Source organism: Diabrotica virgifera, chromosome 8 (genome assembly GCF_917563875.1).
Source record: "Diabrotica virgifera virgifera chromosome 8, PGI_DIABVI_V3a".
Taxonomy (NCBI): Eukaryota; Metazoa; Arthropoda; class Insecta; order Coleoptera; family Chrysomelidae; genus Diabrotica; species Diabrotica virgifera.
The window spans coordinates 20,301,015-20,326,066 of NC_065450.1; the positions used below are offsets into that span (position 1 = coordinate 20,301,015).

A 25,052-nucleotide genomic window follows, 5' to 3' on the forward strand; every position below is an offset into this window, starting at 1 on the left:
TGAGGTACAATTGCAGTCTACAGTCTTGGTAATGTTAACTAAAAATTTTTCTGCATTCTTCGTGCATTTTTCTATACTAAATGTAGAACAGTCTGTAAAATAATTGATAAATTAAATATATGAAAGAATCATTTGTAACATAATTGGTAAAAAGTAAGTATATCTACATAGTACATATATATACCTCTTGCAAAATTTTGTAAATATTGGGTGGGATTTTCTTTTAAAGCTCTAGCTTCTGTGCCCACTTTACTAGTATAATCACCTCCTGTGAGGTGATGCCAACTACCAACAATGCAATGCCTGGTAATGCATGTACCTATAAACGAGTTTAAACAAGTGAAAATTGTTTACATATTAGGTTTGTTCTAGTATGTAATTTTGTATGGTTTTACACGAGATGCTTTCAGTACATCTCATATTTAAAATCAAACGTAGCGCGACCACGTAGAGAACAAGTCAAGAACTTGCAAAACTACAGGCAGTTTCTAGGTAGCATGCATAGCGGACACGCGTCGAAACGCTGAAACACTATGTGTTTAGAGCTTTGTTTAACAATAAAATAATTTATTTGCAGCAATGAAAATAATCAAAACCGGTGTAATTTAACTTGAACTTTCTAATTCTGCAAGCAGAATTGTTATTTTATTTTTTATTCAAAAGTTATTCGGGTTCAAAAATTCAAAATTTTCGAATTTTGGAAAGTTCAACGGCGTTTATCTCAAAAACTATGCATCCTACGAAAAAACTTGTAAACACATTTTTTGCTTAAAATTACCCAAAAAATACAAAATATCGTTTTGTTTTGGGAAAAATCGCTGTTATTTGATTCCTCAACTTCTTTGTCTATAACAATCTTATCGACATCCGGATCGACTGTTACCCAAAAAATTCGTGTTCTACGGGTCAAAATACATAAAAAAAACTTGGGTAAGTCCATCTGAATTAACGAGGCCGTTGTACCCCCCCTGGCGACAGGACTATAAGGTTAAGATGTTTTATTTTTTGCATAAAAACGGGGCGTTGCATGAAAAAAGGAAAGATCAATTTTTGTATCACAAATTGAACGAAGAATTCCAGAATGATATTTTATTTGAAATATCTCAGTGGCGTACTTTTTTTTTTTCTTCAAAAATTTGAGACCATTACCCGTATTCGCGCCAAACGGTAGATATAAAATTCTTAATTTCATGTCAAAAAATACGCAATAATTATCTTTTAAAACTCATCAAAGGACATCGCACACATCTTATGGAAAATATAATGTCACTCAAATTCAATAAAATTTATACGAATAGATTAGTTTTAAATTAACGATCAAATCTTATCATTGCGCCAACTCTATATTTTCAATAATAAGAGCAGAAATTGATATAAATAAATCTGAAATCAAATGGATACGTAGATAAGTTAGAGAGAGAAAAAATATTTTAAAACACCCAAATTGTCGGTACTCCATAAATCAGAGGATTAGTTTCACTAATTCGCTTAGGCCCAGCGGGGTGTTTAAGCTCTTTTGAATAGCACCCAGAGCAATAATGATGGTAACTGACACTTTTACTGACTCAAAAAATGTGATTTCGATAAACTTTAATTGCAATTTGCGCCGTAATTAATCATAATTAAGAGTTGGCGCAATGATAAGATTTGGCCGTTAATTTAAAACGAATCTATTCGTATAAATTTTATTGAATTTGAGTGACATTATATTTTCCATAAGATTTGTGCGATGTCCTTTCATTTGCATATCTCAACCGGTTTTAGAACACTAAATAAATCGTCAGTTTGTAAGAAAAGTTTCAACAGCCTGTATTTCGGAAACGAAGCATTTGCGGACATACCTTTATGGAAACTGTCATTATTTTTTCATGCAACCCTTAAACTTTGTCGCACTTATTTAGAAATAACCTGCATATTACTAAAGATTTAAGCAGTTTTCACTGTATTGGATTAAATGGACTGTATATTCTATTATCCATTTGGATAGCTACTTTTTTATTCTTGTAGACTGCTCTTATTAATATCAGTGGAATTTCGATGTCTTTCATTGCTTTCCATAGTTTGGTTCTGAGTATCGAATCATAGTCCTACTCATTATATGAGTTAAATAAAAAATTAATGAATGTTTTTAATTGAATTTAGATTTAGATGATTGTATGGCCAAGGATATGACAGTGGCTCCAACATGAATGTATAAAATAAAGGTGTAAAAGCTCGTGTTTGCAAACACTATCGTCCTGCTTTTTTTATGCCATATGGATACCACTCCCTCAATTTAGTCATTGGGGATGCAGCTATATCTTGAGCACAATCAACATCTTTTTTGGTATTGTACAACATTATTAATATTTTTTTCCTGCTTGTTAACAATGTGCATTTATCTTTATCTTTTATCTAGCCCCTTCGTCGTTTGAACTTCCTTATGCTATGTCATATGTTGGATCAGTTATAAATAATAACTACTGTACTATTTTTTAAATAAATATATTTTCACATAGTTCTTTATACTGAAATTTTGATTTTCTTGCCTTTTCTTCTATTTTTTTTATATTTGCCGAAAATTTGTAGGTATATTCTTGTATGAAAGGGCGCCAAATTTTATTTTGCCCGAGGCGCTCAAAACCCTAGAACTGGCCCTGGATCCAAGGACACTACGCTGAAGTATAAGTTATACCGTTGATTGAGGTATTGGAGTATCCATATCAATATTTCAGTCAACAGTTATACCAAAGAATATACGCCTTATAGAAGGGTAATGCCCTGTAACGTTTCAGCATAGGATTTTGTGCACCTACTGAGTTGGTGCATGTGGCCTCGTGGCCTGACAATAACTACGGTATTTTCAGGGGACAAATAAACGGAACAATGGAATAAATCTGTTCCATTCAAACCCTTCTTCTAGGAGAGTATATATTCTTTAGAAGAGTATATACTCTTTTAAACTTATTTAATTCGTGGTGTTTTATCGATGATTTAATTATGATTTCAGTTCCTCCATGCGCAGTGCCATCTGGATGTTTGGTGTTATATATTAGATACATAGTTGAGGATTTTCAGATAGCTTCTATCTGTAAATTGTGTTTCAGATATTAACATTATGTCGATGTTGTGTATTAATATAAAGGCTTTAACCTCTTGAGCATGATTTGTTGCCCCGTTGGCATTCCAAATAGCTGTTTTTAAGACTTTTATGATTTTGTTAATTTAGTTATGTCGGTGGTGGGAGGATTTAACAGTCTGCCCATATGTTCCATCGGGACTTTTAACATATTCTTTAGTTCAGCCATGTCATTTGAGACGGTAGTAGTTACTTCTCTTTGATTCATGACTCATCTAGAACATGTCCAAGCAGGAGTTAGCTAAGCCCAAATAATTAACAACTCACAACAAATTATGAATAGTAAAAAAATGTACTCTAACTGTAAAATGTTTTTTAGGAATTACTTCAAGCTTTAATGATATGGTATTAGATACCACTGCTCTAGACACAATGATAGGAGTTAATTACATAAGCAAATTTATTACTGAAATAAGCCTAGGGCATAAAAAGTTTCAAAGTTTGCTGAAATCGAACCAAACATTTGACCTCATCATTCAGGAAGACTTGTGCAACGACGCTCTTAAAGGTTTATCGTGGTATTACAATGCACCAATCATACTGTTTAGCGTGTTTTCATCAACAAATCATTTAGTGTCAGTAACTGGCAGCTCGGTACCGTCGTCGTACGTACCTAATGTTTGGTCTAGGTCTGTTTCTTATCCAATGACGTTTTGGCAAAGATCGATGAACTTCTTTTTGAACACATTGGAAAGCACTGTATTACACTTATATACATATGTTGTTCAACAATGGATGTTGGACAAATATTTTCCAGGTAAGTTTCTGAAACTGTTGTCTTTTGGCATGTTTAACCTTTAACTACCCGCGCATCAAGTTATAACATAACTACACGCGTGGCGTACTTTATACGCCACAAGGGAATACACTAAAAAACAGCGGATTTGTTTATTTTTTTTTTTTAATACACTTAGATGTTTGTTATAAACCTTATTCGGCATCAAAGAATACCTGGAGTTCCTTATCAGTAAGCCAATTGGGATTTATAACTGGAGTCTGATCCCATGATAAATAAAATAACTAGGTAATAAAAAAATTTCTGAAATGTGATTTTTTACATGAGAAAAAGTATTGTTTATAAAGAAAAATAAATTTTGTGCAATAATGACTAAAAAACAATTGAAAGAGGTACTTATATTATTATAATTGTGACGTATATTGTCAACCACCGGAAACAACAAATAATAAAATGTAAATTACGATCTTCCCAGAACGCCGATTATAGCGAAACTAAAATCAATTGTAAAGCACATTCCAGTGATACGTTAGATAGATAAACAAAGTCAAAAATTAAATTTTTAAATGTATTTGCAGCAGAATTCTTATATCTGGCGTACAAAATACGCCAGCGCGTGTAGTTAAAGGTTAAGTAAAGTGTTATGTTTATATGGTATTAGCCACAGTTTGGTTGCAAACATAGATTTAAGAAGCCCGAGATGTAACATGAACCTATTTAGATAGCTGTACGAATGTTGCCTTGTTTCTAAACGGAATCGCTGGCAGGGCTGCTTTATCCATTAGGCAATATAGGCAGTTGCCTAGGGCGGCAAATTGTGAGAGGGCGGCAAAAATACTGTACAAAGAGTATTTGTATATAAAAATTAAAATCGAATAACAAGTATGTATGTTCATCCATCAATGAAATAGAAGTGGGCATTCATTTCTAGATAGAATAAAACAAATTGCATTTATAACAAAAATAAAACAACATAGCATCCTTTTATCTTTCACTATTCATTCAAAAAGTACGGAAGTCATACATTTAGTGATTATTAGGCCGCAGGCAGCTGGGCAAAGACGGTGGGCCATTGAACAATTCAATATTGCACATTTTGCAGAAACTAAGATTTGACTTGTCTACAGTAGGACATCGAGTTAGAGTTAGGATTTTCAAACTGTATTATTACAAGTAGATAAGGTTCGTGTCGTCACACAGATATATTCCAGGGAAATAAGCAAGAAATGGACCATGTTCGGGACACTGAAGTATCGAGGTAGCTGACTACTTTTTTAGTTATTGTTGACTGTTGACCTATAGGATGAAAACCTACATGTTTCATGCCTAGAGTTCGTGTCCGTTTTTTAATTATTAACAATTTAGTGCAATCAACGCGATTTTTTCCATTTTTTGCACTCAATTAAAAAGCTAAATAGTTGACATAAAATTTAAAAATTTATTTTTTAGAACATTGAAAAACCTTCAAACTGACGATTTTCGAAAGTCAAAAAGTTAATTTGTTGCTTCGTAAACTGCAAAAAAAAATTAAAAATCGTTACTTATTAATAACTTTTACTAAAACTAACTTAGAACTGTAGTGTTCCACTCAAAGTTGGGTATAGGGGTACATAACAAACCCTCAAAATTTGAGACCGATCCATTATGGTAGGGGAGCCCAAGCGGGGATTTTTGCAGTTACTCGAGCGCGTCAGATTATCATATGGAGAGAAACCTGGTACCCTGTAGATGTACCTCTACCATATATTGGCTCTTAACACAGGGGAGTTCGTTAAGGGGGGCCCGAAAAAAATCTATCCTTAAAAAAACTCGAAATTGTCAGATTAAGATAAGGTAAGTTAAGTACATGCAAAAGAGTGTATATTTCAAAAATCTGACGATTTGAGCCGGGCGTAAGGAAATGGGCGAGTCCCAAAGTTTCACAAGAAAAGAGCGAATATTTCGCGAAATGATTGACAGATCGAAAAACTAAAAAATATGTGCTCAATATTTTTTAAAAATATATCGAATGATACCAAACACGACTTCCCACGGAGAGGGGTGGGGGGTAAATTTAATATTTTAAATACGAATCCCACGATATTTCGCGAAATGAACATCAGATTGAAAAACTGTAAAATACACTTATTCAATATTTTTAAAAAATCTATCGAATGGCACCAAACGCGACCCCCCACGGAGGTGGGGTGGGGGGTTACTTTAAAATCTTAAATAGGAACCCTCATTTTTTATTACAGATTTGGATTCCTTACGTAAAAATAAGTAACTTTTATTCGAAACATTTTTTCGAATTATGGATAGATGGCGTTATAATCGGAAAAAACGATTGTTGGAAATGGAAAAGTAAATTAAAAAATGGCAAGCGCCCACTAAAATGGAAAACTTTACTTAACTTTTTTTGATTTTAGGACCTACCCTTCACAACCCAATAGGTCCCCAAAGCGCTCGAGTGACTGCACATTTAGCATACTTTGCTCCCCTACCATTAATTAGTTTAAAAGTTATTCTATTTGTTTATCCCAGAGACCTTTGTTTTGCAATAACAAATAACAGAAAATAATGAAGATAGGACAGTTCTGCGTATGCCAAATGAAAGTAGAAAAGTTATACTATCAAAATGTATTAATAAAAGATAAAAAATTATCTAATACAGTAAAAATCCTAGTGTATAAACATTTAGAATAACTTTAAAAATATTGTCCGTAGAAATCATATTTTTAAAAGCTTTTATTTAGTTCAATCGTTTGCGTCAAATTTTAGACGTTAATTTGACTGCCTTTTCTTCAATGGGAATGAATGAAATTTTGCAGACATATGGATTCGCGGGAACAATACACGAATAGTCGATCAAATTTTTTTTTATGTTTATGAATTGTTTAAATTAAAAAAACAATTTTAATGGAAAATGCTTAAATTGTCCTGTTTTTTACAATGTAGAAATTTGAAACTTTTACAGATTGTAGCTAATTATATGAGCTATACATAATTTCACTTTTTACGTTATTTGTTTAACGTTATGCTTCATATATGAACAATAAAGTTTCAAATTTATCCAGTTTCTATCCGATTTGTATCCAGTTTTCAGCGAAAAAAAATTATGGCACCGCAGAGGGACGAATGCTGCCCTCAGTATTGTCGTGGGCTTCGACTGTCCATAAAACGCAAGGTTCGACTGTTGACTACGCTGCGCTGTCGTGAACTTGGGCCCGAAAGTGTTTGCGTAAGGACAGGCTTAAAAGCCTGCAAAGCTTACGTTTCATTGAGCCGAGTGCGATCATTAAGGTACGTATCCATACAAGGGTGAACCCCGCTCAGTGTAGCTGCTCAAATGGATACAGCATGCGCTCCCTTACATATAAGAGTGTACGCGCCAAGCGGCGATCACCGACGCATCCACTAAGTGGAGCTACTACACCGAGGGAGGTTTACCCTTGTATGGATACGAACCTTTAGACGGCTTGCGCATCGAAGAACTGCATTGCGAGAAATTAACAGCGTCTACACCGTGCAATAGTAAAGTATTACAAGAGATTTAAATACTGCGAAAACTGAAATACTCGTAAATAATGATTTTGATTTAAGAAATGTATGAAGAAATTAGAGAAAATGTACAATGTATGTATTAAAAGTTAAAATAAATGCAAAAAAGGTATCTGTCATATACCTACATCCTTTTTTAAACATGACGATATATTTTAATGTTTGAAAAGTGTAAGACTAAAAAGTAAAAAATAAAACAATATGAAAAAAAAATTTTAAGAAACGCTTTTATTTAGTTATGAGTGACTAAAAGTTAAATTATAAAAAATCAACTAAAAAGCAAAAAAAAATCAAACTCGACGGATTATTCGAAAAAAAAATGGTTAAAAAAATGAAAAAATCTAACACATTTGTTAAAGAAAAGCGTGGGGCGCGTCTTCATCGAATAAACGGTTTTCGCCCCACGCTTTTCTTTAACGATGGTGTTAGATTTTTTCATTTTTTTAACGAACGTTTTTTTCGAAGAATCCGTCGAGTTTGATTTTTTTTATTTTTTGCTTTTTAGTTGATTTTTTTTATATCTTAACATTTAGTCACTCATAACTAAACAAAGCGTTTCTTAAAATTTTTTTCATATTGTTTTATTACATAGTCGAAAAGGTGAATTTTTACTCAAATTTCTAAAAAATTAGTTCAAATGTTGACTAGTGATCGTAAATGAAGGGGAGCTACTGCTTTGATTGCACTAAATTGTTAATAATTAAAAAACGAACTCCAACTCTAGGCAGGAAACATGTAGGTTTTCATCCTATAGGTCAACAATAACTAAAAAAGTTGTCAGCTACATGGCGGGAGCCGACAAATGCATAAGTTCAAAAACTAAAAAAGCAACTTAAAACTACTATCATTTTCTATATCTTGGGATCTACTCAATGGATTTTAATCTTTCTTCTTTTAATTTGTATGTACTTTTGTGTACATTACACACATGCAATTTAAACAGTCTAATTTTTTTAAACAATTTTTGAAAAAAATAATTTTTTCTCAAAAATCCATTTATTGTAATCATACTAATTATTAATAGAAAAAATTTAGGGTACACTTTAATAAATAAATTATGTTCAATAAATAATTATTTAATAAAGATAATTTATTTATTAAAATATACTTTAACTTTTTCTGTGATCATTAATGATATCATTAAAAAAAATAGATTTTTGGAAAAAAAAATATTTTTTCAAGGAATGTTTAAACAAATTAGACTCTTTATTAATTAATACATTTATAATAAAATTGTATATTTGTAATGTATATAGAAATTACATAAAAATTTAAAAAAGATTACATACAAATTAAATAATTGTTAATAATTAAAAAACGGACGTGAACTCTAGACAGGAAACGGGTAGGTTTTCTTTCTATAGGTAGTATAGGTCTACAATAACTAAAAAAGTAGTTAGCTACTTGAATATTTCAGTTATTATGAAAATGGTGTCACAGTGTGAAGCAGCTTTAGTGAAATAAAAGTTAAAAAACAACGGCTGCTGCTATCGCAACACATCCCTATCTTATAAAAAGTGAATTCATACTGTGATTTTTGTTCTATTGAACATTTAGCATTGAAAAATTCATAAAATTTTACATAAGAAACCGTATATAAAGATTTTTCTAAAATTAAAACTACAGCCTTTATAACGCTTAAGTCGCCCCTTTCACAAACATTGGCAATATTTTTTTATTGTTAAACAAAGCTGTAAACACATAGTGCTTGAGTAATGTTTTCAATGCATCTCTTATTTAAAATCGAACGAGTAGGCGCGCCTACAAATAGGCAATTTCTACGTATCATGCATTAAAACGCATGCATTGGGCACAGGTCAAAACGCTCAAACATACTTATAATAGTAATAATATGTAACATTACGCCCGATGTAACGCCTTCAAACATTATGTGAAGAACATAACATTCTTATTTAAATTAAAAATTCTGCTTGCATTTTTTTTTTCGCAAAAATGGTACACGTTTGAAGGGCGGATACTAGATAATTGCATAGGGCGTCATTTGACCTAAACGCGGCCCTGATCGTTGGGGTGGTCAGTTTCTACATGAATGAAACAGAGTTGGATTCAGAATAATTAATAATATTTATTGAATTAATTTCGAATATAACACAAATTAATATACTGTTATGATCTGCTTTTTATTAATTTTATATTAATTATTATTTATCTGATTAATTATTTGATTGTCGCAAATCATACATAAAAATGAATAAAAAATCTCAGGGTGCCTTTTTATACTAAAAAAAAAATCTAAATTATCTCACGTTATACTTATCTTCTCTCGTGGGTTCAGTATCTCTTAGTTGATCCTAATCGGGATAAAATAGGGAAAAGAAATAAAGCAAAATATTAAAATAAACATACAGAATTGTCTTTTATTTGTCAAAATCAATACTCTGAAATCTATCAAATCTAAAACCTGTGGACACAGATGTCCGAATGAAATCTTTACCACTTAAATTTATTATAGTTAAAAAAACAATTTATCGGTTTGCTCCCGATGACTTTGGTAAAACAAACTAAACAAAACAAATTTATGTATTCGCAAGATTAGCTATACTTCCTATTTACTTTTAGAAATATTGGAATTTTAATTCATATGCCTTTTACTCAAAATTTTAGTTTCTGAACATAAAAATATTTTTCACATAAGTTGACTGACCTTTTGCTTCACTCACTCTGATGTCTTCTCGTGACCCAAAACAGCTCTCCCTCGTTGACTATGTTAAAGGCTACTCATCAAAGCCCTCTCCGTTCTCCAGCTTCAAAACTATCAGCATACCAACACCAATTCTCCAACAAGCCGGGCCTCTTTTGACACGTACTCGATTCAAACAAAACTCCAAAAATTCTCTGCTCTCCTTCTCACAATAATACAGAACAAAGAGGTATTTCGTCTCAATTTGATCTGTCTCTCGTTCCACTTTTCAACAGTATTCTCCACTATCAAACAACCACTGGTATTTGCTAACTATCTATCCACGAAAACGTCGAACTGCTCCTCAGCGATGCCAAAAACATAATGACTTCTTTTTCAAACTCTCTCAATCATTCAAACCACTTTTCCCCTTCCAACTTGCCAAGAATCATAAACAATCTTTTCCATTCGACAAACAAACAGTCTTTTTCAAAATTATTCCGACCATCCTAATTACTTTCGGGGAAACTCTACAACATTTACTCGTGTTGAACAAAGATATTAATATTCCAAACTTTCTTTTTAAACCACTTTCCCAGAAAGTGATAATTACATCTACCTGTGGATTCTATAATTCTCGTAATAAACAATCTATTTTCATTTTAAATCTAAATACATCGTCCTTTTCACTTTAATTATTCACAAAAGTCTTTATGTCTATTAAGCCAGATCATCCATTTCATAAGTCCATATTTGGAATAGTTTCATATTTTTTTGCTAATTTTTTGCTAATTTATTACCACAAAAACAAATTTTTTGCTCCACCCCTAACCGAGAAACAATGGTTGATGTAGCTTAATATTATGTCACATCATCGATAGCCATATCTCGCAAACCTAAAGAGCTAGAAAATCGTACGACGCGGCATATTTTTTTGCTAATTTATTGCTGTCGATCTGCATATGCAACATACCCCAAAATCACCCCTGCTTCCCTTACAGCTAAACAACACCCCCAAAAAACAACGAAAAATCTTGAAAAATGATTTTTGTGATATAGTTGACGGTTGATATTTAATTGCTAATTTTTTGCTGTCATTAGCCGTAAAAAACAAATTTTTGCTCCACCCCTAACCGAGAAACAATGGTTGATGTAGCTTAATATTATGTCACATCATCGATAGCCATATCTCGCGAACCTAAAGAGCTAGAAAATCGTACGACGCGGCATATTTTTTTGCTAATTTATTGCTGTCGATCTGCATATGCAACATACCCCAAAACCACCCCTGCTTCCCTTACAGCTAAACAACACCCCCAAAAAACTACGAAAAATCCTAAAAAATGATTCTCATGATATGGTTGACAGTTGATGTTCAATAACACATTTTTTTCTATGATAAGTTCTATCGATCCAAAGCTTATTTTAAATGTTTTTTAATGATACTTATGCACGTATTATAAAAATTGAGTTATCCATCGCATTTTTTCGGTATGTCAAAAAAAAAGTGTTTCATTTTTTGTTTATTACATTTTTTGTTATATCTCGAAAACTGCTCGATGGATTTTAATGATCCTCATCTCTTTTTATTTTGTTAAACGTGCAAAAATATGAATTTTTCATTTTACCATATCAATGTATATCGAACCATATCTCCGAGATTTATCGATCGATTTTTGACTATTATTAAATATAAGTCACTTCGATACCACTCCGGCTACACTCATAAAAAAAGTAGTTACCGATCTTAGAAAAAGCGTTTTTGAACGAAGAAAGGCTGTTTTCTACAGCCAAGAGTAAAATAAACTATAGCCAAGAACTTATTCTTCATAAGAATGTATTGAAAAAAAATTCTAGGTTGTAATTTATTTTACTCTTGGCTCTAGAAAACAGCCTTTCTTCGTTCAAGAACGCTTTTTCTAAGATCGGTAACTACTTTTTTTATGAGTGTAGCCGGAGTGGTATCGAAGTGACTTATATTTAATAATAGTAAAAAATCGATCGATAAATCTCGGAGATATGGTTCGCTATACATTGATATGGTAAAATGAAAAATTCATATTTTTGCACGTTTAACAAAATAAAAAGAGATGAGGATCATTAAAATCCATCGAGCAGTTTTCGAGATACATATAACAGAAAATGTAATAAACAAAAAATGAAACACTTTTTTTTGACATACCGAAAAAATGCGATGGATAACTCAATTTTTAGAATACGTGCATAAGTATCATTAAAAAACATTTAAAATAAGCTTTGGATCGATAGAACTTATCATAGAAAAAAATTTGTTATTGAACATCAACTGTCAATCATATCATGAGAATCATTTTTTAGGATTTTTCGTTGTTTTTTGGGGGTGTTGTTTAGCTGTAAGGGAAGTAGGGGTGGTTTTGGGGTATGTTGCATATGCATATCGACAGCAATAAATTAGCAAAAAAATATGCCGCGTCGTACGATTTTCTAGCTCTTTAGGTTCGCGAGATATGGCTATCGATGATGTGACATAATATTAAGCTACATCAACCATTGTTTCTCGGTTAGGGGTGGAGCAAAAAATTTGTTTTTTACGGCTAATGACAGCAAAAAATTAGAAATTAAATATCAGCCGTCAACTATATCACAAAAATTATTTTTCAAGATTTTTCGTTGTTTTTTGGGGGTGTTGTTTAGCTGTAAGGGAAGCAGGGGTGGTTTTGGGGTATGTTGCATATGCAGATCGACAGCAATAAATTAGCAAAAAAATATGCCGCGTCGTACGATTTTCTAGCTCTTTAGGTTTGCGAGATATGGCTATCGATGATGTGACATAATATTAAGCTACATCAACCATTGTTTCTCGGTTAGGGGTGGAGCAAAAAATTTGTTTTTGTGGTAATAAATTAGCAAAAAATTAGCAAAAAAATATGAAACTATTCCAAATGTGGACTTATGAAATGGATGATCTGGCTTAATAGACATAAAGTCTTTAATGGTTCATCGGAAAGCTCATTAAAAAGAGAAATCCACTTACATCCAAACTAAATTCTAATAAATATTTACAGCTCAATATACAGGGTGTATCAAATTTATGTGCCCGCGTTATTTAAAAAAAATTAATTTAATTTTTATTTTGCCTTTGATTGATAAAATTGAAAACACAATAATACACTTATTTGAAGAGTACAGGGGAAAAACAAGGAATATCACATTTATACATATTGAGATAAACACCAATAAAGGTTTAATTCTTATGACATCTAAAAACTACTTAGGAGATTCTTAGCAGAATTCTAGCAATTCTTATTCTATAATCTTGATATAATATAATATTAATCTATATTAGCTTATTAATTTAATAATGCACCAAAAAACTGCTAACATTCCTTATTTTGTCCAGTGGCGTGCGGACAATCCTGGTCCTTCGCCTGGATACAAATTCTTAGAAAATTAATTTAGACTGATCTTTCTGGTTATTGTTCTGAATTATAGTCTAGTCCTAGTCGATAGTACTCAGTTTTTGCTACCACATGGCAAGAAAAGCCAAAATTCATGAAAAATTGTCATTCCTTGTTTTTCCCTTGTACTCTTCCTTTAAGTAATTATAATAATCGTATTGAGTAATCACAAAAAAATAAGTTATCTTAAATTTAAAATTAATATTTTAATGTAGGATATGCACACGTTTGAAATATGCAGTGTACAGTTTTCTGGGAGATAGTATTTTAAGATCACACATTTTTTCCAAATCTGAAAATCTGATAATTAGGATGTACTCCAAAGTAGAGATAGCTGAAGATGATGTATAAACCCTTTTTTGAATGGAAGATGCAGTAATATTTCCCTAACTAAATTTAAAACTACTTTGTTTACCGTATATTTATAACATAAAGTTTTACAATAAAAATAATCAATGATCAAAAACTAAAAAATATTTTCATTATCCAGAAAATATGTCATTTTATTATGAATAATTCTTTTACTGGGATTCCGAGTGTGTACTTTAACGAGGTAACATCGCTTAGTGTTTTGCTAGTACTTATAGTGTGTTTTTGTGAAATTAACAAATTACAAGTAAGACCAGACTTTATCGTATATATTGATAAGCCTAATTGCATGTTGTTTTTTGAATCGAACAGTTAATTAGCAAATTGGTGAATTATTCAAAAACTTGGCCTGCTTCCAGTGGAGTAGGCCTACCCAATATGTATTTTCGGAAGAGAAAATATATAAAAACCTAACTAATACCAACAAATAATTAAACTGTTCGTCTACTTTTGACTACAAGAGTAGCGACAAACAACTTAATCTCCTTACAGTTCAAACTTTCAAGATGTCACAAAATATTCAGCAAACTTCTACACCAAGTTCCTCATATGCAACCGCAACGAAAAAAATTCCGAGATCAACCTTCCCGAAGCGAGAACAAGCCATAGTATTACATGCCGATGAAAGTCTAAGATTGTTCGATTATGTCAAGGCAGTAGGTGACGCTATTGGTCCCAAAAAATCTTATTTGCATCCAGGATATCTAATAACAGCAGTCTCATCCTATGTTAACAGTAGGAAACTCTGTCATGAATGTCCGCAGACTAGTCTCTCCCACAAAAAGGATAATAATATCCAATCTACCTCCATGTATCTCACACGACCTTGCAGAAAATGCCATAAAAGATCTTGGGCTCCAACTGGCCTCCCCCGTCTCATTTCTAAGAGCAGACATCCCTGGTGATGAATACTCGCACATCATGAGCTTTAGAAGGCAAGTCTATGTTTATACCTCTGATGACAACTTCAATCTACAAACTTCATTAGTCATCACATTCGAAGGAATTGAAAACAGAATATTTGTGACAAAATGGAATGCTTCATATGCAATATGTCAGGGCACATTGCTTCAAACTGCCCCAATCCTCCACCCAATCATATAACACCCCAGACTCAGTCGTACATACCAACCCACGCAACAGATACCACACCACTACAATCTCCCCTAGAACCCGCAACACCACCACACATCCCCACTTCAGAACTAAACAATGCTACACCCTCTAAAACGCCCGCATACAAACGTGGTTACTCTGAAGTCGAAAGCACTAGTGAGCAGACCGATATTGCCGATAACACATCCATCACAAATCCGTCCGGGGATAACATCATGCCTCCCCCTAGTAATGATATTAAAAAACCAAAAAGGAAACCCAGAACAAGTTCACCCTCAGAACGTTACCTTTCTGATTTAACAAAAGACTCTATCAAAGAAGCCTTTAAGAAAACCCCAGAATCACTGGTTATTCCTCCAGAAAACTTGATAGCCTTTATTGAAAACACTTTTGGCTGTAGTAACCCCTACGCTGAAGCTCTTAAGTTCACAGAAAATGTTCCAGGGCTAATTTCTAACATTCAAGCATTGCACCCAGCTTGTCAGGAGAGGTCTACGAAAATCAGGCTAACCCGTCTAACCAAAAAACTGAGAAAGGCCTTGAGCACTGATCCAGAAGACCCCGAAAATATGTCCAACCCAAAGTTTTCCTCCGATCATTCCGAAGAGAACTATAATTCTGATAGTTCAGAATCATCCCAAGCCTCTCAAATCAGCTCTTATTAATACTAGCATTATGTTAAGACTAATTCAATGGAATTGTGATGGTTTTTATCCCAGACTAGAATACTTACAAAAACTTATATCGGACTGTTCGCCCAATTTTATTTGTCTCCAAGAAACCAATTTCACCAAAGCTCACCACCCTTATCTAAAAAACTACACCAGTTAGAACTTTTTAAGACCTACACACCTACGAGCAAGTGAAGGCTCATCTATTTTTGTTTTTAACGATATCTTCCATCAAGAGTTTGATCTACATACAAGCTTAGAAGCGATTGCAATAACCGCATGGTGTCCCAACACAATAACAATTTGTTCTATATATATTCCTCCAAATTATAACCTATTCAGCACAGAACTAAAAGATCTCATAAAACAACTCCCAAACCCCTTCATCTTAGTTGGAGACTTCAATGCCCACAGCACAACATGGGGCTCCCAGCGCACTTTTGGGAGAGGAAAACGTAAGAAACTAGAAGATATCATAAGTAACTCCAACATCAACCTCTTGAATACAGGGAGCTCTACATATTTCCACATCCAGTCTGGAACACCTTCCTCCATAGACCTAAGTTTTTGCGATCCTGGAACTGCTCCTTTGCTTCAGTGGAACACACTAGATAGCTTGCTTATACGATAGCAATCACTACCCCATCCTAATCTCAAGTCATATCACAGAAACTACAGAAGTCAAAACCAAATTGAAAATTACCTATGCAAATTGGAGTTTATTCAGCGATACTGTTGAGGACCTTTCAAACCAAGTAATTTTCAGGGAAAACATCGACTATGTCGTAGAGCAATTTAAAAATTGTATCCTAACTGCAGCTGACCAGTGCATAGGCAAATACCCTATTAATTCGTCAAGAAAGACTGCCCCGTGGTGGAATGACTCCTGCAAACTAGCAACAAAAGAATACAAGAAGGCTCTTAATAGATATCGCAAAACCCGTAGCACTGAAGATCTTATTTATTTTAAGAAAATGCGTGCAAGATCCAAACGAGTTCTGAAGGAAAGCAAAAAAGAATCATGGAAAAAAATTTGTAAACAGCATAACTTCAGATACCCCTCCCGCCCAAATGTGGACCAAAATCAAACAAATGGGAGGACTAAACACATATCGAAAAATACCCGTAATAACAGATGGAGATAACATCATTACAAATGATAACCAAATAACAGAAACGCTAGCCAAATACTTTCAAAACAAGACTAAGTCTGAACTAGTGTTGCCCAAGTGCAAGACCAAGAGGAGACTTAGAGAGTCTTGGTCTTAGTCTTGCGCCAATACACCTTGTCTTGGTCTTGGTCTTGGTCTTGCACTCTCGGTCTTGGTCTTGGTCTTGGTCTTGCAAGTCTCGCAGTTACAACGTACATTTCACAAATTCTACAAGTGCCGGTGGGGGATGGCGTTTATTCGCAGTATTATAGTCGGTGTAAGAGAGAGAAAGTATTCGAAATCATGAAATAACAAATGTTATATTATTTGCTATTTCATCATTTCCAATACACCGACTATAACACTACGCATAGATGCCATCACCCACCGGCACCTTTAGAATCTGTACACTGTAACAGAGTGGGCACATTTTAATCTTGAATTAACATAGCCATAGTAATGACCAATCAAATTAATAAATATCTAAACTGACATTGGGTAAGGTGTGATCCCACGATCGGCACGATCTAAGCGATCCGTGCCAATGCTCTAACTAACTGAGCTATCCACGGCCCACGGGAGTCAGTTTCTTAATAAACGTTTGCATTTAATAAGCTTACATGTGCCAAAACATGGTTAAAATACAAAAAACCAAATTAGTGACATAAAGTTGACTGTACTATTTCAAAGACATCTGTCTAGAAAGGGATTGATCGACCCTCACCTTATATGAGATGGAATAAAAGACTTACATAATTTGCCATTTATTTAAATAAGAAATAAAATACAATACAAATTAAATTACAGAACAGTACGCAATTGCTTTGACGTTACTATTACTAAGACTTTATCTTTATATTAAATTTTTTTTACCAGGAATTAATACAAAGTACAATTCAATTGTACTTTCGAATTAGTGACACAGGACCGACAAACATGGAAGGCATTAGTAAACGCGGAAAAGACTCACGAAGAGTTGTAAGGCCATTGATGATGATGACAATTCATTATACTCGTTACTATCCAATACCCTAAGTAGGATATTGTTACTTTTCCTAGTCCAATACCCTACCGTTATTTCGTTACTTTAAATATTTCTGTATTTTGTTTATAGAGTAGCCGGAATTATCTGTTAATTTGTCTTGTTACTTTTGAATAACAAATACTACAATGATTAAAGTAATTTACAAAAGCATGAAAATAGAGACTTCATCTGTAAGTGTAAAATGCGGAAGTGTCAATGATATTCATTTTATTTAAACTGTTAATTTTTTGTTTGTAGTCTGCTGCGCGATTAAAAAGAATAATGAGTTTAAATTTCTTTATCAAAGATAAGCATACCGAAAACTGAATAGGTAACATAATCTGTTTCGCGATTAACAGACATTGTGTCTGTTAGACATGTTTTGGTGTCACAAACGCCGAAAGATATGCATATCAAAGAAAGAAACTTATTGTTTATTGCTCATTACGTTAAAATGTAATAGAAATAGACTGTTATTGATAGTTAGTTGAAAATAGCCGCGCATTTTCAGCAAATTTTGGTGTGTAACTGATATCGCACACTCAGCACAAACAATGTTAGTCTATAGGCCGATAAAATTTGTAATAGGTATTAATATGTAGTATGTATTATATTTTTTAATTTTTTGTCAGCTAAGCTGAGATGACATAATATTTTTAAAATGTTGTTGCGGCTATTATCAAAATCTGGACAATTAATTTCAGAGTGAAGAAATAATCGTCTGCTGGGGCAGAATGCTCAAAATGTTTTATTTTTACATTGTACCTATGACCTCTGAGTACGTATAAAATGTGCAAATGTTCTTTTAATCGATATTTTGATTCGCTATGTATGCTTGTTGTATTGTTCGTAATGCGCTTAAGTCCAATTTTACAAATTTTTGTTACATATCTTTTTGCGTCTCAGAGAGTCTCTATGCATCTAAACATATACCCGAAATATTATACTACCTAAATGACACTCGATTCTAAATGCAAGACGCAAGAGTCTCGCAGGGTTAGTCTTGTTCTTGCTCAAATCTTGCAGGGTCAGTCTTGGTCTTGGTCTTGCTAAAATTAGGCGGTCTTGGTCTTGGTCTTGGTCTTGCGAAAATGCAAGAACAAGACCAAGACTGCAAGACCAAGACCGGTTTTGGGCAACACTAGTCTGAACTCTCCGTTCTGTACCCCACAAACCACTCGCCACCTATCCCTATCCAAACTAGTCCAATAAACCTTGCCTTTACTGAAGAAGAACTAAATTTTGCAATATCATCAATAAAAAACTCGTCTGCAGGTCCTGATGAGATCCCATCTATTTTTCTCAAACATCTACATTCAGCAACCCTCTCGAAGCTGCTCGCGCTCTTCAATAAGATATGGTTTAGCCAAATTTTCCAAATCTCTGGCGGCAGTCGCTTACCATACCGATAAGAAAAAGTGACTCATCCTCTAACGCTCCTAACGCCTACAGACCAATCTCACTAACATGCACAATGTGCAAACTACTAGAAAAGATGGTAAATAAACGTTTGCTTTGGTTTCTTGAAGAACACAATCTGATAGATGTAGCACAATCAGGATTCATACCCAATCGTAGTACGATGGATAACCTGGTACTACTACAATCAGAAATAACCGAAGCTATAGCAAACAAGAAGGATGTCATCGCAGTTGCCTTAGATATAGAATGTGCCTTCGATACAATAAACAGAGCTGCTATCATCAAAAAGCTTGAGCAACTGAATTTAACGGGTAACATTCTCTCCTTTATAAAGAATTCTTACAAGAGAGATCATTCAAACTGGTTGCAAACGGGAAAACATCTTCAACGTATATCTCACAAAATGGAGTTCCTCAAGGCTCAGTTCTGTGCCCCACACTTTTTCTTCTTAGCATTAACGATATAGGCTCTTTCGTTCTCCCTCCAGTAAAATATTCTATATACGCTGATGACCTCGTTCTTTCCTGCCAAGGTAAAGTTATAAGGAGCATATGCTCTTTACTGCAAAATACTCTTAACAACTTTCTAAACTGGTCCGCCAAAATTGGAGTCAAATTTTAATCTAGAAAATCCAAAGTCATACACTTTACTAGAAGACACCTCACCCTCCTACACTTCACCTAAATGGATCTCCTCTTCAAGTGGTTGATAAACACAAATTATTAGGAGTAATATTCGATAAAAGACTTACATGGAGCGATCAGATACATAACACAAGAACAAACTGCCTAAATAGAATCAATATCTTAAAAACTTTGGCTCACCATCAATGGGGTGCAGAAGAGGAAGTCCTCTTAAGAATTTACAGAACCTTGATCCGCTTTAGGTTGGATTACGGAAGCATTCTCTACATATCAGCGTCCGACACTCAGCTTAAAAGCCTGAATACAATTCACAACACTTCCTTACGCATTAGCCTTGGAGCATTTAAATCAAGTCCTTCTGAAAGTCTCTATATCGAATCTTCAGAACCCCCACTATTTATAAGACGGCAACGCTTACTACTATCTTACTTCTCTAGAGTATCTGCTAATCCGAAAAATCCATTCATTAAATTAATTAATAACCCCCACCCTGTTTCAGATAATACTCACCCTCGATCACATTCCTTCTCACAAATTTTAAAAACTCTGCTAAAAGATACAGATCTAATACTCACAACTCCTGTTACTGCGTCCAGTATTCCTCCGTGGACCAAAAAGCTACCTACCGTCGTTACCAGCTTAAATCGATACAAAAAAGAAGAAACGCCCAGAGCACTCTTGGTACAGAAATTTCAAAAACTTATGCATACACAGTACTATGACAAGATTCTTTACACAGATGCCTCCAAAGAAGAACAATTCGTCGGTTATGCCGTTACCACCTCAAATACAACAGTAGCATCATATCGACTTTCTCCCAGATGCAGTATACACACAGCTGAACTATACGGAATACTTAAGGCATTAGAGTTGCCCACTACTAACGAGAAATCATTAGCGATATGTACCGATTCTCTCGCTGCGATTGGTTCAATCAAAAATATATACTCCTTACATCCCATTGTACAGAGCATCCACAATATCTGCCACCAACAGTCAAAAAATGGTATTTCAGTAACCATCATCTGGATACCATCCCATGTTGGTATCAATGGAAATGAGAGCGCTGATCAAGAAGCAAAACAGGCCTGCTCTCTTGAAAATCTAGAAAACATGCAACTTCACCAAGATCTAAAGGCTACAATCAAGAACAACGTATTAAGCACTTGGCAAATACACTGTAACATGCAAAATACAAAACTACGCACAATCCAACGAACTGTTACCTCCATCACCATGCCCCAAATGAGCAGAAAAGACAGTATTATTATCAGAAGGCTCAGAATAGGTCACACTCGTCTTACACATGGATATCTGATGTCCTCTGAAAATCGTCCTCACTGTGAACATTGTGATGAGCCATTAACAGTCCAGCACATATTACTGGAATGTGTCCAGTACAGAGTTCAAAGAGTCCACTACAACTTTCAAAACAGTTTAAGTGACCTACTCGGTTCTACAAACATGTACAGTGTTACATCATTTGTTTCCTAAAAGATTTTCACCTTTACTACATAGCGATCATAAAAAGCGGGTCACTCGATGAGTTATTCATGTTAGATTTCTCGAATTTTCTAAACCTGTTGTCCGATTTGAGTGATTTTTTTAGTATGTTATAGCCTTATTCTTTAAGAATATCGCCATAATAATATTGTTGCTAGACAGGTAAATTATCATTGTATACCGGGTGTAACAATCATACTGTGTTTATTCCTCAAAGTTCGAAACACCCCGTGGAATGTTTTAGCATAGACAAAATATTGAAATTAAAACTAGGTTGTAGTCTTAGGCTTTCTTAACATTTTCTTTTTTGATTTATTTGTTTATGTTGGATAATAAAAAAGTTAGGCACCTTAACAACTAACCATGTTCTTCATCAATACAGGGTGTTTCTAAATAAGTGCGACAAACTTTAAGAGGCAATTCTGCATGAAAAAATAATGACTGTTTGCTTTATAAACGTATATATACATTAGCACTTCGAGCCAAGCAGGCTCATGGCTTGGTTTACAATCTTCCTCCATTCTTGCTTGTTCTTCGCTTTTTCTTTCCAATTGGTTGCATTGAGATACTTCAGGTCATCATTAACTTCATGGCTCCATCTGGTCCTAGGTCTTCCTTTTCTCTTTTTACCACCTATTGTAGCGCTTAACATGATTTTAGGCATTCTAACTTGGACCATTCTTTGGACATGTCCTAACCATCTAAGTCTTTGTGCTCTTATAACTGCAATTATATTAGGCTCCTTATACAATTCTTCTAATTCCTTGTTTGTTCTTCGTGTCCACTGATTGTTGATTATTTTTCCCCCAAATATCCTTCTAAGTATTTTTCTTTCCCATACTTGTAACATTGATTGCTCGGTTTTTGTCATAGTTTAAGTTTCTGAGGCATACGTAACTATTGGTCGTATCACAGTTTTATACGTTCTTAATTTAGCTGTTTTGGATATATTTTTGCTTCTGAGTATTCTATTGAGTGCATACATGCAACGATTCCCTGACATTAGTCTTTTGTGTATTTCATCCCGGATGTTTGGTTTACTAGAAAATAAGGTCCCTAAATATTCAAATCTGTCTACCTTTTCAAATTTATACATTGTTCCTTCATTCGTTGTTATCATTAAATATTGCCCTTGTTCAAATTTTTTGTCGGTCCATTCCATATACTTAGTTTTTGTTTCATTTATATAAAGTCCTTTTTCTCGAGCTGCCTTTTCTAGTCGTTCTACTACCTCTTTTAATTGTTCCTTGCTTCTGGATAGAATTACTACATCATCCGCGAATGCCAAACATTGATGTTTTTTGTGATATATATGTCCTGATCTGTTAATATTAGCCTCTTTTATTATCATTTCCAATACTACATTAAATAGCAGTGATGACAACGGATCCCCTTGTCGTACTCCTTCTTTCACTTCGAAATTTTCTGTTAGTTTGTTATTTACTTTTACTTTATTTTCTGTTTTCGTAAGTGTAAGCTTTATCATTCTTATTATTTTTGGTGAAACTTCTAGATTTTTTAACGCTTTATATATTTCTTTTCTTTTTATTCTATCAAAAGCTTGCTTAAAATCTAAGAAGAGTGCCATTGTTGGTTTATTATATTCATAGCTCTCAGCTTGTATTTCTCTTAAAGTAAAGATGTTGTCTATAGTACTTCTTCCTTTTCTAAAGCCACACTGGTATTGACCTATGCTATTGTTAAGACTTCTTGCTAGCTTGTTTTTGATGTGGACTGCTAATATCTTATATATTACATTTAATAGTGCCACTCCCCTATAATTTTGACATTCTGCTTTGTCCCCCTTTTTATAAAGAGGACATATCACTGCTTGCTTCCACTCCATTGGTAGTTCTTCCTTTTCCCATATGTTTTTTAGTAATTTGTGAATTTTGTCTGTCAGCTGCGCTCCTCCATATTTTAACATTTCCGCTGTTATAGAATCACTTCCAGGACATTTATAGTTTTTTAGATTCTTAATAATAATTTCAACTTCATTTAGGGATGGTGCTATATCTTCCGTACTGTCTCTTTGCATATTCATTATTTCGTCTGTGTATCCTTCATTATCGTGATTTATGTGTTCTTCATTTCCATCATCTGTGTCTTCTTCATTGTGATTATTTGTGTACTCCCCGTTTAACAATTCATCAAAATATTGTTTCCATCGTTTTAATATTTCTTGGTCATCAAATATCATTTTTCCTTCTTTATCTTTGTAATAAATGGGCTGTGGTTTATATTCTCTTTTTTGATTTTTAATGCCTTGATATAAATTTCTAATAAGATTATTTTTGTAATTCTCTTCAATGTCTTTCAACTTATCTTCGTAAAATTTTCTCTTTTTATTTCGTAAAATTGCGCTGGTTTTTCTTCTTTGCTCTATGTAAAGTGTTTCCGCTGTTTTTGATTTCAGTCTTAGACTTTCTAATCGTAGCTTGTTCCGTTTCTCTATTTCTAGTTTGCATTCATCGTCGAACCATGCCTTTTGTTGTTTCTTGATTGGCTTGTCAGTATCATCTGCTACGGCTTTTAAAGTATTTTTAATTAAGTCCCATGTTTGTTCTACATTGTCATTTTCTGTAATAAGTTCCAGTTTCTTGTTAAGTGTCAACTGGTATACCTTTTTTTCTTCTTCTGTTTGTAACCTGACTAGCTTGTTCTTCATGCGTTTTTCTCTGTTTCTGTTTCTATTTATAGGTATTATTTGGTTCATTTTTATTCCCACTAAAAAGTGGTCTGAATCTATATCTGGCCCTCTATATGTACGTATATGCATTATGCTTTTTTCTACATCCTTCTCTATTAAAACATGGTCTATTTGGTTTACCGTTTGACCGTCCGGCGATCTCCAAGTGCCCTTGTGTATTTCCTTTCTCTGGAAGTAGGTACTTTTTATTAAAAGGTTTTTTCTCTTGCAAAGTCGATGAGCATGTGTCCATTTTGATTCCTTGTTGGATGCAAGCTGTATTTTCCTATAGTAGGCTTAAATATGTCCTCTCTACCTATTTTGGCATTGGTATCTCCAAGGACTATTTTGAGATCATATTTGGGGATGCTTTCATATACTTGGTCCAGTAGGTTATAAAACTCTTCCTTTACCTCTATTTCTTTTTCTTCTGAAGGTGCATGAATATTTACAAATGAAATTTTTTGGAATTTTCCTTTTACTCTAAGAACACTAAGTCTATCGGATATTGCTCTGAATTCTACAATTGATGCTCTAAAGTTTTTATGTATTAAAAAGCCTGTACCCAGCATTCTATTTTGCCCTCCACTATTAAAGAGTAAGTAATCTTCTATTTCCTGACTGTATTGTCCTAATTGCTTTGTTTCTTGTAATGCGACAATCTGAAAACTGTATCTTTTAAGTTCAAGTACCATTTGTTTTAATTTTCCTTCTTTGTGACTTCCTCTTATATTCCATGTCGCCATACGTATTACTTCGTTTGATTTTATTGTTTTCTTTTTTGTTTCGTCTTTTCCCTCTTGTCTCCTTTTTCTTTGCCGTGTCGTCTTTATAGTATTGTTCTGTCCGTTATTGCTTATTAGTTTTTTGAGCGGTTATAATTTACTCTTTCCAACTTTTCTCTTTCTCTGTTCCATTTCCATACTTCATTATCCAAAATTAACTTTTGATATCCCACCTTAGCAATTTTCCCTTTGGCCTTCTCTTCTTT

General features: G+C 33.8%; 1 protein-coding gene across 1 annotated transcript in view; it reads left to right on the forward strand.

Annotated features, from left to right (window-relative positions):
• LOC126890103 (UDP-glycosyltransferase UGT4-like) overlaps positions 1-25,052 on the forward strand; it is a 109,156-nt gene that overhangs the window by 12,921 nt on the left and 71,183 nt on the right. The window contains exon 2 of the mRNA XM_050658951.1: positions 3,438-3,875. Coding sequence (XP_050514908.1) covers positions 3,438-3,875 — 438 coding nt within the window. The remainder of the gene's footprint in view (positions 1-3,437; positions 3,876-25,052) is intronic.